The sequence below is a fragment of the Medicago truncatula genome, chromosome 4, assembly GCF_003473485.1.
Source record: "Medicago truncatula cultivar Jemalong A17 chromosome 4, MtrunA17r5.0-ANR, whole genome shotgun sequence".
NCBI lineage: Eukaryota > Viridiplantae > Streptophyta > Magnoliopsida > Fabales > Fabaceae > Medicago > Medicago truncatula.
Window position 1 is genome coordinate 6,394,778 of NC_053045.1, and position 14,588 is coordinate 6,409,365.

At 32.9% G+C, this 14,588-nt stretch overlaps 2 protein-coding genes and 1 non-coding gene across 3 annotated transcripts; 1 reads left to right on the top strand and 2 right to left on the bottom strand.

Moving 5' to 3' along the window:
• Positions 1-1,433: 1,433 nt before the first annotated feature.
• TRNAI-UAU (transfer RNA isoleucine (anticodon UAU)) lies at positions 1,434-1,507 on the bottom strand. Its single transcript has one exon. It is a non-coding gene; the product is annotated as a tRNA-Ile (tRNA).
• A 4,260-nt stretch (positions 1,508-5,767) lies between these two features.
• Positions 5,768-8,256, bottom strand: LOC11439086 (tubulin beta-2 chain). The gene is made up of 3 exons (XM_003604770.4): positions 7,747-8,256; positions 6,716-6,985; positions 5,768-6,594 (listed from the first exon to the last, which is right to left on the bottom strand). Exons 1-3 carry the CDS (start codon positions 8,138-8,140, stop codon positions 5,909-5,911), a joined length of 1,350 nt encoding a protein of 449 aa, XP_003604818.1. The 5' UTR covers positions 8,141-8,256; the 3' UTR covers positions 5,768-5,908.
• A 5,222-nt stretch (positions 8,257-13,478) lies between these two features.
• Positions 13,479-14,183, top strand: LOC11414285 (heme-binding-like protein At3g10130, chloroplastic). The gene has a single exon (XM_003604772.4). It carries the CDS (start codon positions 13,553-13,555, stop codon positions 14,156-14,158), a length of 606 nt encoding a protein of 201 aa, XP_003604820.1. The 5' UTR covers positions 13,479-13,552; the 3' UTR covers positions 14,159-14,183.
• Positions 14,184-14,588: the final 405 nt, after the last annotated feature.

Genomic DNA, 14,588 nt, shown 5'->3' on the forward strand with positions numbered 1-14,588 from the left:
AAATAAGAATATGATTGATGAAAATGTTGTGCGTTGATTGTGAAAATGTTACTACATATGATTGATGAATATATACATAAACAAGCATGTTCTTGAGATTCATATGTGTTAGATTGGTATGTAGATTGTTGCGTTAGCATATATGGCAAATCATATGCTCATGCATTCAATATGATCATGAGATATTACACTTTATTGTTAGTTCTTGAGAGACTACACCCTCCGGTTGGTTCGTGAGAGACTACACTTGTGTTGGTTTGTAAAGACTACACATTTTAGTAGATCGGCTTGATAGCCTAAAAGCTAAAAGGTTTTTTTTTTGTATGGTTTGTGACCTTGTCATTTTAACCAGACTTTTAAAAAAGTTTAAGTGTCCTCTATCTAAAAAAAGTTGAACCTAGCCTTAAAGTCTAGTCTGATCTATTCTCACCCTTAGGTACCAATGATAAAAAAAAAAATTGAAATACAATGTAAATAGATCAAAAGGAGGATGTCCTTGCTTGATATGAGAAAAAGTAACTTTATATGCATGCGTATATAATTATAAGGTGCCATTTCACATGGGAAAGGTGAAAACCTTCCCACCATAGGAAAAATGTTTTTAACCATTAGATTAATTGAAGACTACACATTTAGTCATACTCTCTCCACACTATATTATTTTTTTACCACCCTTTCTCTCTCCCCACTCACCCATCATCACCAGCAACATCACAGCCACATCCCTCTTCTCTATCAGCTACCAACACATTTTCTCTCAACAACAGTATGTTCTAACAACACTCCAACTTCACCACTCTTATCAACCATTTCATCCCAAACAGTAAACTCTCATAACACATCTCATTCCAAAATCTTGATTTTGCAGTAAACATCAATAATTGGTTGATTTTAAAGTTGGGCAATTGAAAACTCTATTTTTCATTCATGATTTCATCATAGAAATTCATCAATCTCTTCTTCTCAACAACTTAACCATTAATCTTGAACATAATGTTTTTATATTTAAGTAAGTTAATGTTTTTTTTAATGGAAACAATTTATTTGATTTTTGGTGTTTTGTTGTAAGATTTATAGAGGTTCTTCGTCAAAGTGAAAATTGTTGAATAATAGATTTATGGATGCAATAAAGGGGGTAAGGTTGTGAGGGCGGTGCTATGGTGAATTTGATGTTGCAACCTTGCAGATGATGGTGGGTGAATGGGGACATGGAGGAGAGAGAGAGAGAGAGAGAGAGACAATAGTGGTGGAATAGTGTAAAAAGGATATAATATATTATGGAAAGAGTATGTCTTCATTTCATCTTATGGTTAAAAGCACTTTTTTCATGGTGAGAAGATTTTCACATTTCCCATGTGAAATGCCACCTAATTATAAAACGAGTCTTTAAAATTTGATTCACTAACTTTTTTTGTTACAAATAAATGAAATTATGGTCCCGGCGGGGCTCGAACCCGCGACCTTCGGCTCATAAGACCAACGCTCTAACCAACTGAGCTACAGGACCTTACATTTATTTAACTTTAGTGAAAATTTGAAATGATTGCAACGCTCATGGAAACATTGATCTCTTTTTGTTTTTTTTAATCAATGTATGCATACCAATTTATGAGTGGCAAAATTGGTCAACCCGCTATTTTTTTTCCTGCCATGAACCCATCTAAAATGAAGCAGACTGGGCCAACATATCCAATAATCATTACACAAACAATACAATTCAAAGTATATTGCCATGTAGCAGAAAATATAACTTCACAGAAAAATAATTGTAAATATAGATGTTTTAAATCTATCTAACAAATCAACATTTCCTACCCCATTTTTTAAATGGGTTAAGCAAGGCTAACCAATTTTATTTTTCTTTTCTTATGGCAAATATTATTCTCGACGAGGTATACAAGAAGCACTAGAATTCGCGGAAAAAAGGGGAAAAAATACAATAAAAGCGCCGCATATATACGGGACACCTAAAACAACACACTATAAAAAACCCCAAAAACCGGATTAAGATATAGAGGCCAACATTTACATGCAAAAACCAAATTAAATGATAGGATACAAAATCTCAACTCTTTCCGATGAAAATAATGGTTTACTCATACGACTGAATCTATTTTGCCACCTACATACAAATAAATATGTTTATAACAATATTGTATCGAAAATTTAAGGATTTTTTTTTTTTAGAGAAAAATTTAAGGATCTTAAATATAACAAATTAGAGAAGAATATAAAGCAAACAATTGGGTTAAGGATGGCCACAATTTTTTAAAAAGTATAAACTTACTACATAAATAATTTTTTAAGCAATAATTATTTTTTCAATCTTGTTTTTCGAAATGAGTTATGAAATGATATTTCACTCGTGATCATTGTGGGCAAAATGAGTGCCTACTTTTGATATGGATCCCCCGTGATCTCTAATCTCACACAACTATAAATTGTTAATAGTATCATTGTGAGCATAGCAAAATACGTTACTTGTTTTATGAATTGGATGAATCTGTCTTGTAATAGTGTGCTGCTCATTGAGGGCTTAACTTGGATATGAATGCCCCGTGATCTCTAGTCTCACAAAACCATGAATTGTTGATATAATCATTGTGAGGGTAGCAAAATAAGTTATTTGTTTTTGGATGAGACCATCTCGTAATGATGTGTTTCTCATTGAGTCTCTAATTTGGATATGGATACCTCATGATCTGTAGTTTCACAAAACCATAAGTTGTTGATCATTGAGAGAGAGAGTAGTAAAATAAGTGATTTATTTTATGAATTGGATGACACCATCTCGTAATGGTGTGTTGCTCATTGAGTGCCTAATTTCGATGTGGATGCCTCATGATTTCTAGTCTAACACATCCATAAATTGTTGATAGTATCATTGTGGGAGTAGCAAAATACATCATTTGTTTGGTTTAATAGTGTTTCACATGTCATTTGAGGAAATTTCAGTTTACCCTTGTAATATTTTTTAGATCCCAACTTTGTAATTTTTTTTTAAACCTTTATGACATCAAATTTTAAAATAATAGTATTTTCGTCCCTTAACATTTAAATGAATTTTGATTTACCCCAACCATATATCATCTATTTTGTACAGTCCAATTTCACCAAGGTCTAAAAACAAAGAGTCTTTATGATACACAAGTTTGAAATCTAAAAGTAAATAAATTATTGTAATAAATTGAAATTCGCTCAAATTGGCTGGAAAAAACATTATTCAACACTTATTTATTATTGGCTTAAAGGCATTTGTGACCCCTAACAAAGAAATAACAACTTTACCCCTTAAATTTACAAAATGTTGCAAAGATGTTGAGAAGACACGTGTCCTAAAACAAGGGGCCATAATTATAACTTTTTGTAAAGATAGGGGGCCAAAGGAGCTTATTTCCTTAAGAGGAGTGTTATTTGAACAACCAATTTGGTGACAACTTATTTGACAACCATATTTTACAAAGAAAAAAATGGTATTGGCACGGAAACCATAGCAATAGAAAGATAAAGAAAAAATAATGTGAGTATGAGAGAGAAAGTTGTTGCAAAAGTTGTCACTAAATGGATGTTTAAATATCATTTCTCTTTCCTTAAAGATAGATGGTCAAAAGAACTTATTTCTCTGAAGTTAAAGGTCAAAAGAGCATATTTACCTAAAGATAAATGATAGTTTTTATTTTATTTTATTATGGGACAAAAATCATAATTTTTTAAAAATTAAGAGATAAAAAATACACTTAAACCTTTATTTTATGGATCGGATGAGACCGTCTTGTAACGGTGTGTTGCTCATTGATGACTACGAGTTGAATTATTATTACGTGAGCGTGTTGATTGAGAGTCCACTTATAAATTCTCAAGTTTAGAACACATGAGTGTGTCCACAGATGAGATGTCACTCACGTTATTATGTCATAATTGTTCGCCGCAAGATTAAAAAAATTAGGTAGATCGAATTTAGTGTCAAACTAATATTTTTTTTTAAAGTGAATTGGTATCGAACTTTAAAACGATGATATTTGAACAACCATTTCTTCTAACAATTTTTTGGACAATTAAATTATACAAAGAAATTTAGGTAGTGACACAAAAATCAAAACAATAGATAGAGACACTAAAAGGATAATGTGAGTATGAGAGAGAAAGTTGTCACAAAAGTTGTCAAAAAGTGGTTGTTCAAATATCATTTCTCCAAACTTTATACTCCCTCTGTGTCCTGTATATAAGTCCCCTTTATTTTTTTTCACATTTTTAAGAAAAGTTGTCAGTGTAATTAATGTGTTTGTTTTGTGTGTTAATATTATCAAATTGTCATTTGTTTTTATGTGTATTAAATTTAATTTTTTTAATTTCAAGACAAGTTAGTATTATTAATTATGAGTATGTTTAAGAAAAAAAAAATAATTGCATCTAGTAATTTGAAAAGAAATTTATATTTAGGGACAAAAATAAAGTCAAATGAATGCTTAGATATTGAGACGGAGGAAATATTTATTAAATGTGTGTTTTAATTTGATGCATACTCTTCAACTTGCACATTAAAGATTACTTGTTTTTAATGGATCACACTAAAGATACTTAACTAAAGTGACATGACATTGAACCTATATGATTAACTTGCACACCTTTTTTTTTAGAATGATTAATTTGTAAGCAACATTACAAGTTTCCTTTTTGTTGTTAAACAACACTACGAGTTCAAAACACTATGAATTAACTCCAAAACAGACAGAAAAAAAAACACGTTAATCATATAGTTTTCCATTTTGTTAAAGGTTATGCCAAGTGGACTTTGATTTAGATGGTATACCAGCAGCAGGGTGGTAGATTCCATTCAATCGTATAATTTATTTTAATAATTAAAATATAAATATTATCAATAATGCTGCAAGTACAACCAACAAAGTCCTGGCCCTACGTCAAACCCTACATGTGGTTGGTCACTTGGTCATTGCTTTCATTTTACTCACCACTTGATGCTAACATGTGCAGTGTAACGAACACTCCACTAGTGAGGCTTAAGAACCAGATTTATAATAAAAGAAATAAAGTTTAAGAACCAAACTAACAAAAAAAAAAAAAAAAAGTAACCAACAATATCACCTACTAGAAATGTTTGGGAATCTTGATCGACCATTTTTATGTTCTCCCAAAAACATTTTTTTCATCCACAATGCTCAAACATTTTTATCTTATTCAAGAGATATCAATCTAGTTTCACTGAAGTCAATGTAATGTTGGTATCGGTATATTTTTAATGTTAGAATCTATAAATTGAATCAAACTAAATAAAAAACATCTTGAAGTTGTTATCCAACAAAATGCAATTAAGTTCATGTGATTAATCAAAATTACGGCAGTGGTGTTTCATATTCATAGTCAAATTTGTTATTCCGTAAGGTTCAATGACGAATTTGATCGATTGTTAAAATTGTGTGATTAGTTGTTGAGAGAGTGCCCTAAAAACATTGATTAATAACAAAATTTGACCCTCCAATACCACGGTTTTCCTTCGCTGATTTTAAAAAATAATAATTAAGTTCAATGTGGCTTTTTCAAGGTATATTGAAATGAAAATGTTCCAAGATTCAATTATCTTGTTCTGGGAGTTCAAGTGTAGGAAGAAATATGTATACAAATAACCATCAAGCTTCTTCAAGGTAAACAAACCCAAACATAGATTGCTGCTTATATGTAATAGATAATAGACTGCTGTTTAAACAATAATACTGTAATTCCCTACAAACATCTCACATAGAAACAGAAATAAAATCAGAATCAATTTCAGAACAGCCAGAACATAAGCATCCCCCAACAACAAAGAGATTATGAACCGGCAACAGGAAGTTGCGGCATGCAGTATTACACATATTCCATGTAGGAATCCACTGCAAAAAGATCACAAGCCTCAAGCCTCATCATGTTCCTGCTGATAATCCTCCTCTTCATCTTCATACTCATCCTCCTCTGCAGTAGCATCTTGATACTGTTGATATTCTGACACAAGATCATTCATGTTGCTCTCAGCCTCAGTGAACTCCATCTCATCCATTCCTTCACCTGTGTACCAATGCAAGAAAGCCTTTCTCCTGAACATAGCAGTAAACTGCTCACTCACCCTTCGGAACATTTCTTGAATTGAAGTTGAGTTTCCGATGAATGTAGAAGCCATCTTCAACCCTGTTGGTGGAATATCACAAACAGTTGATTTGACATTGTTTGGAATCCATTCAACGAAGTAGGATGAGTTCTTGTTCTGAACATTGATCATTTGTTCATCAACTTCCTTTGTGCTCATCTTGCCTCTGAAGATGGCTGATGCAGTGAGGTACCGTCCGTGTCTAGGGTCAGCAGCACACATCATGTTCTTGGAATCCCACATTTGCTGTGTGATCTCTGGAACACTCAAAGCCCTGTACTGCTGAGAACCTCTTGAAGTCAAAGGTGCAAACCCTAACATGAAAAAGTGGAGGCGAGGGAATGGAACCAGATTCACTGCAAGCTTCCTAAGATCGGAGTTCAGCTGACCAGGGAACCTCAAACAACATGTGACACCAGACATAGTTGCTGATATCAAATGGTTAAGATCACCAACTGCATCACAAAAAATCAATAAATATCAGAACCCATATTAAACAAACACAACAAAAACTATAACATAAAGATGAAAAAAGTTGTTCAAAAAAAGGATATTAAATTAAATTAAATTGCTTACAGCTTGGGGTTGTGAGCTTGAGGGTACGGAAACAAATATCATACAAGGCTTCATTATCAAGAACCATACATTCATCTGCGTTTTCAACAAGCTGGTGAACAGATAGGGTAGCATTGTAGGGTTCAACCACAGTGTCAGAAACCTTAGGAGAAGGGAAAACAGAGAAAGTAAGCATCATCCTATCTGGGTATTCTTCCCTGATCTTTGAAATCAAAAGGGTACCCATTCCAGACCCAGTTCCTCCACCAAGTGAATGGCATACTTGAAAACCTGCACACACACACCCATTTCATAATCAGCCACAAAACAACAATAATATACCCTTTACATTACATATAAAACAAACATCATCAACCATAAACACCCATTTCATAATCAATCAGCCACAAAACAATGATAGGATATCCTTTACATAAACAACATCACATTAACCCAATTCATAATCAACCACAAAACACAAAAGGCCTAAACCTTAGCTAAATTAAAACGTTACAAAATCACCACAAAACCCATCAAAATTTCAAACTCAAAAGCAAATCCATCAATCAAGTTAACATATCATGAAAACTTACAACATTTATTAGAAAAAACACACGACACTCTAATTCAAAATCACTCACAATATCCAATAAAGATCATATGAAAATTTGACACACGCTTTCACAACCAACAAATAAGCATACAAAAGATACAACCTTCGGCTAAATCACATATCTATTACAAAATCACCCACAAAATTCTCTGTACAATGATATCAAAATAAATTACCCTGCAAGCAAATCACAGTTTCCAGCTTCTTAGCACACAAAATGCTATTAATTTCCAACAAAAACTCATATAAAAAATAGTAAAATTGTAGATCCATATCCATAAATAAAACAAAAAAACCCTAAATGCCAGATCCAGTTAAAAATCATGCAAAAGATACTACATATAGCAAAATTAACACATACCCATAACAAATTAACTCACAAAACCCTAATTTGCAACAAAACCCTAAATTAAAAAAAAAAAAGATAAAAAAATCATACCCTGCAAGCAATCACTGTTTTCAGCTTCTTTCCTAACAACATCAAGAACAGAATCAATAAGCTCAGCGCCTTCAGTGTAATGTCCTTTAGCCCAGTTATTACCAGCACCACTCTGTCCAAAGACAAAGTTATCCGGTCTAAAGATCTGACCGTACGGTCCAGACCGGACACTGTCCATCGTTCCCGGTTCAAGATCCATAAGAACCGCTCTAGGAACGAACCTTCCACCACTTGCTTCATTGTAATACACATTGATCCGTTCCAATTGCAGATCTGAATCACCGACGTAACGACCGGTTGGATCGATTCCATGTTCAGCACAAACCACTTCCCAGAATTTGGCTCCGATTTGGTTTCCACATTGACCACCTTGGATGTGAAGAATTTCCCTCATTTTGATTTTGGGATGAAAATCGAAACCCTAGAAATTGGGAATTTGAAGAGAGAGAAGAGAGAAAAAGAAAGAGAGTTTTTGAAATGAGTTTTTGTTTTGTGGGGTTAGAAAATGAAGGTTAGTTTTTTTATATAGGAAAAAATGTATTGAAATTTGGGTTATTTTTGTTTTTTGTTACAACGGTTAGATTTTGAATGGAACGTTGTGATGTGAAAAGTGAGGTGTAATGAGTTTTTTTAATTTTATTATTTCTTTATTTGGAGATTTTTTTGAAATTTGAAAGTTGATTTGAGAAAACAGCTGGATGCTTTGCTGTTTTTGTGGGGCCTTTTGAGTTTTTATGGGAGTAAAGGACAGACAGAGTGTAGTGATAAGTTTGGCATTTTTGTTGAGATTTCAAAATATTGCTTTTTTTTTTAATAGCAAAAAATGATAAAGTTAAATTAATTTAAGTGGCTTTTTGAAGGGAAAAAAAAAGGAGAAAAAGTTGCAAAGGCTCGTAGAATTGATACTAACATAATTGATTTTGATAGAATTGATTATGACAGCATTGATTTTTAGAGAATTGATTTATATTTGAATACAATAATGCAGAATTGATTAAACAAACTGAATGTTGTTTGAATATTTTTGATCAAAATTGATTTTGAATGTATAATTACTAAAACGGACATAGTTAAATACAAATAAATGGACATAGTTGAATGTATATGTAGAACAATACTAAATTTAGATATATTATTTATTCTAAATTAATTTTCTATATTAATTTAAAAATAATAAATACGATCATTAAACCAATTTTATTTTACTTAATATTTGTTCATATATTTTATATTTTTTGATAAAATATATTAAAGTTAAATAATATAGCGTAAAAGAAAGGTAAAAAAAAAAAAAATACAGCAAATTTGAAAGGAAACACCGTAAAGGAAAATCCAAAACTTGGTAACTCATGATCATAAATATTTTATGGGGGCTAATTTGGTTCGTTAAGTTTTCTGATAAAGGGAAATAAGGGAAAATAATAGGTTGTAATAATCAAAATATAAAATTTATTGGAGAATTGATTCTAGCTAACTCAAAAGCTAGGAATTGTAGCTTCATCCATAATTGCTTTTGGAGATGAGAATTGATTTTGAGAAGCTGAACCAAACATGCTGGAATTGCAAGTTTTCACTTTTGTAGCTACCAGAAGTGCTTTTAAGAGGTGTAGAAGCTGAACCAAACACACTCTTAGTGGTGGAATGAGAAGCTAGGAATTCCAGTTTCGCTTCAAACGTACGTCTATACCTTCTAACTATTAACATCAAACAAAGGTGAAGTTCAATCGTAAGATAGGTATATACTGAACGAGAATTGTTTCATCAAAGAGTCAAACTCAAAGTCATTAGAACGATTTGTGTAACACCCCGTTACCCAAAAGTAATTAAATAATAATTATACATCAGAGTTAAGCACCAAACGGGCATGCTACATCGCAAATTCAAAATTCCTTAAATAGAAAATAAAACTATTTAACTCAACATCGTTCATAACTTCAAAAATAATGCAGCGGAAAGTTTGCATTTAATAAACATCGACAGTTTAAGTCTCCAACAACATTTTGGCATTAAGCCTAATCATCAATAAGTCAACCGACAAGGACCACATCAACAAGTTCCAAAATTTGATACATGGAAAGGAAAAACAGCAGTAATATAAATAATAATTCCCATCCCACGTATCAGAGCCCTAGACACGACATTGAGCCACCACCAACTACTCAGGATCACCTGCAAGTTACCCATAGGAAGGGCAACATTTTCAAGCAGAAGGGGTGAGATTCACAACAATATATATAGATATTAAATTTTCAATTGAATCTAACACCCTAAAACATCAAATACACCATCTTGCAAATATACGTAATTAATTCACAAGAAACAACAACATCATCAGAATTCACTTATCACAATATGTATATAATGTACATATTTACCAACAACATCATCATCAAAGCAACAACTACAATCAACAACTAAGACTCATGCAAATGACATGACAACACTGCTAAGACAACACCTTAGACTTCTCAATAGATGCAAATATGCATGTGGTACCAAACAGGACCGAAGCCCTCACCGCTTTTGAATGGTTAAAGCATTCATCAGGACCGAAGCCCTCACCGCTTTTGAGCAACTAGTACTCCAAGACATGAGTCCTCTCCGCTGTTTTATGCATATGCAATGGACCTACTTGTGTATATCTACATACAACTGACCATGCAATGCAAACTCCATGTGACACCACTTAACAGCATGTATGATTCAATAGTTAGCATACATTTCAGTCATTAACAACAATCAACAACCAATAGAGATTCAACCATCCAGAATTATGCATAATTAAATATAACTATGCTTAAACAACAACACTCAATCACTACCATTCATGCAAGCAAAACAGCACTCAATAATGCACAGCTCGCCTTGCGAGCACATCTGCTCGCTATGGCGAGTTCACAAAAACACTTGCTCGCCATGGCGAGTTCAAGGCGAACTCGAGGCGAGTGAAAATTAGGTGCTCTCGGGAAAAATGAAATTTTCTCACTCAAACCTCAATTCTAAGCTCCCTATTCATCTTTTTAACCTAAAACTTGTTCCAGTCTTCATTAATATCATCTAGGTACCTTAAACCATCCCCAAAACAGCTTATAACAACATTTCAAAAATCAAGTTTTGAACTGGCTTGCTCGCCATGGCGAGTTGGTCTGCTCGCGAGGCGAGCGATGAAGTTGCTCACTCGCCATGGCGAGCATCGCTACTCGCGAGGCGAGCGATGAACTTCTGTACGGGCAGAAAACTGGTTTTCCCCAAAAATCCTATTTTTCTTCCAATCACTCCCCAAATCAGTTTACAGATATAAATTAACTTTCTGTATGCACTTAGAACCTATTTCTAACATCGAATTCACACTCACAACTCCAAAATCAACATTTCATCATAAAACCCCAAAATTCCAATTCTCACTAAAAACTCTGTTAAATTCAAATTCAGAAATTAGTAACTACACTATTGAAGTAAACCTCACCCTTACCTTAATTCAGAATGAGAAATGCACAGCAAAAAGGGTTCCCTTGGTTCTAAGTTGCTCTGCTCTCCTTCTTCTCCCAAAAGTTGGTTTTACGTGAAACTGTTTCTGACATCCATTCTTTTCTTAACTACCCATTAATTGTAACTCCCTTCTATTTTCATTTAACTCCCCATAATTTCCATTAACTTCTATTAACTCCCCAAACACCAAAATACTTATTATTTCATACTTATTCTAATTAGTATTAAATAAATCATATAATAAAACAACACACCACATAAATCACCAAAAATCATATATATAAATATATATAGACTCTACATAAACAAAATAATTAATTATTATAACTAGGGCGTTACAATTTGTCCTTAAATGAGGTTCATTGATCACTTGAGTTTGCTCTATGATTTTTAGAAGTTATGTGAACTTCATTCAAACTAATCTAACAATTAAATACTAATACTAACCATTAAAAAACAATTAATTTAAACTAATAGAGTTTTTCTCGTATGAAATGATTGAAGGGGATTTTCGATTGGCTCAAGGCTTTATATGGTTAAGAAATACGATGAATTTCTTTGTTCATCCCATATTTCATAAAGATCCTTTATTTGTTAACATCTAAAATCCAAACAAACGAAGAGCTTATAAGAAGTGTGGGGTGGAAAAAGAAACAGATAGATTTGCGACCCAATCCATTAGCGACACACTTTCAGTAGTATAGGCAATGGTTGAGCTAGAATAAAAAGTTTAAGAGGGACACCAAAATAAACCATGATATATAAACAAAAAAAATTATGTTGTCATAAGCATAAGTACAAAATGTTTACGTCATCAAGTACAAAGTTGATCTTAAAAAAAATTAAACTACATATCTTAAAAATTGAAAATAATTTTCTACACGTTTCAAATGAACTAATTATAATAGGACAATTTTGTCCATTAACTTTCTCACCTTTTCTTCTATCTCTTCCTTCACCCTTTCTCTCTCACCGGTCACACCCACCCACCACTGTCGCCTCCCATTCTCACCCTTAAATCTCGACATCACCACCATCACCCTCATATTTAACATCACCATCGCCCACCATCCTCCTCCTCACCGTTCTCCTACTACCACCATTACCATTGTCCTCCTCACCACCATCCATCCTCATCAGACACCACCCTCTTCTATAACGAACCCCTCTTCTCCCTTATACCGCCTCATTCCACCAAATCCTCCCAGATAAACACTACATTATCACTAAGATCTGTCCGTCCTCACCACCACCATCACACCACATCACAATTGAGATATGTTTGTGCTCAATATTCCATTCTTCATCACCACCACCACTGCATCATCATTGAGCCCAAATTCATTCTCTCAACATATCTCAATGAACGTGAACGAGAAAGATAGGAGAACTAACCGGTGACTGAATATGATCGACGTATCCGATGCTAACGCCGACACTAACATGACCCTTTTTAATGAGCAATTATATCTGAAGCGTTGATTTAGATCTAACTGTCTATATTAATTCCTCTCACCCTCTCGTTTAAAAAGTCCTCTCATTTAAAATACCATCTCTCTCTCTCTCTATATATATATATATATATATAGAGAGAGAGAGAGAGAGAGAGAGTCTAAGAATAATTACACATAATTCGGCGTTGTCCAATAGATTTTTTTATCTTTCTAAAATTGGTTTTAACTTGAAACTAATTGATTTTTATATGTATTTTCCAATGTTTTCAAGTAGAATTAATCGTCCTTAGCGATTCTAATTTGAAACAAAAATTTACATATTTTTTCCTCAACTTAATTTTTAATCTCAATTTACCATAGAATTCGCCTTTTTATAAATCATACAGCACTCTTAAAGAATAAAAGAATTCGCCTTTTTATAAATCATACAGCACTCTTAAAGAATGAAAAAGGATAAGCTCCACTATTCTCCTTTGAAATAATTTTGAATTACACTCTCCAACCTTTATGTTAAGATTTACACAATATTTTGTACCTTTTAAAATTACACTTTGGACTTTTATGTCATATGAAAATACACTTCAAAAATGCAAACAACAGCAAAGACCCACAACGTTGAATGAATATAGAGAACTTAATAACAACCATTCATTTTTTCATTAATTCCAACCAAAGTCTCAATTTGCTGCACCATCTTTTCAAACAAAAACTTAGATACATTTCAACTCAGAATTATCAACGTTCCAAATAACTCTTCAACCCCTTTGCATGTGACTTTATAAATATACAAAACTTAATGTCATTTCTACAATCCATCGAAATCTCTTAAACCTTCAATTTTTCCAAAAATCTCAACATTTGATATGGGTTTAGTATTTGGAAGATTTAGTGCTGAGACACCAAAATATGAAATACTCAAAACCACACAAAACTATGTAATCCGAAAATATGCACCTTCTCTAGTAGCTGAAATCACCTATGATCCATCAACATTCAAAGGAGACAAAGATGGTGGGTTTAAGGTATTAGTTGATTACATAGGAATTTTTGGTAAACCACAAAACACCAAAACAGAAAAAATCTCAATGACTACTCCAGTTATCACAAAAGAAAACAAAAGTTCATCAGAAAAGATTGCTATGACAGTACCAGTTGTGACAAATGAGAAGAACAAGATGGTGACTATGCAGTTTACTTTGCCTTCTATGTATTTAAAAGTAGAGGAAGTACCTAAGCCTATTGATGAGAGGGTTGTGATAAGAGAAGAAGGTGGGAAGAAATATGGGGTGGTGACTTTTGGAGGAGTGGCAAGTGATGAAGTGGTGAAGGAGAAAGTGGAGAAGTTGAGGTTGTGTTTGGAGAAAGATGGTTTTAAGGTTATTGGAGATTTTTTGTTGGGTAGGTATAATCCACCTGCTATTACAATTCCAATGTTTAGGACTAATGAGGTTCTGATTCCTGTTGAATGAACATGATGATAGTGGATGTTTGTGACTTTGATTTATGTACTTTATGTTTGTTAGGGTCTTTTTCTTTTTCCATGTTCTTGATGTTAAGAACTTGGCATATATTGTGGTGATAAACACATATTTTTTTCAGTCAAAATAAATAAAATATAGACACATATGCGTTTCAGCTACACAATATAGGTGTTGTCTACGGTCTAATAATGTAGACTATTTTTGTAATGGTTATATTTTCAAAGGTTGTTAAATCGAGATTTTATTTTAGGTCGAAAGGGAAGAGCAAAATCAAAAATCGTAAAATCGCAAGTAAAATTGAAGGATTTTACTCAACTACTTTTGTAGAATCGGTTTAAGAAATCGTAAAATCGATGGATTTTACCAAAATAAAAATAATGTTAAATATAATGTTATAAATTTTATAGTCATAAATGAC

Excerpts from the sequence above, each read along its gene's own strand:
- LOC11414285 (XM_003604772.4), top strand. The coding sequence starts at position 13,553 with ATGGGTTTAGTATTTGGAAGATTTAGTGCTGAGACACCAAAATATGAA.
- LOC11439086 (XM_003604770.4), bottom strand. The coding sequence starts at position 8,140 with ATGAGGGAAATTCTTCACATCCAAGGTGGTCAATGTGGAAACCAAATC. Across the intron at positions 6,986-7,746 it reads AAACAGTGATTGCTTGCAGG|GTTTTCAAGTATGCCATTCA; the intron begins GTATGATTTTTT and ends GTGTGTGTGCAG. Across the intron at positions 6,595-6,715 it reads CAAGCTCACAACCCCAAGCT|TTGGTGATCTTAACCATTTG; the intron begins GTAAGCAATTTA and ends TTTGTGATGCAG.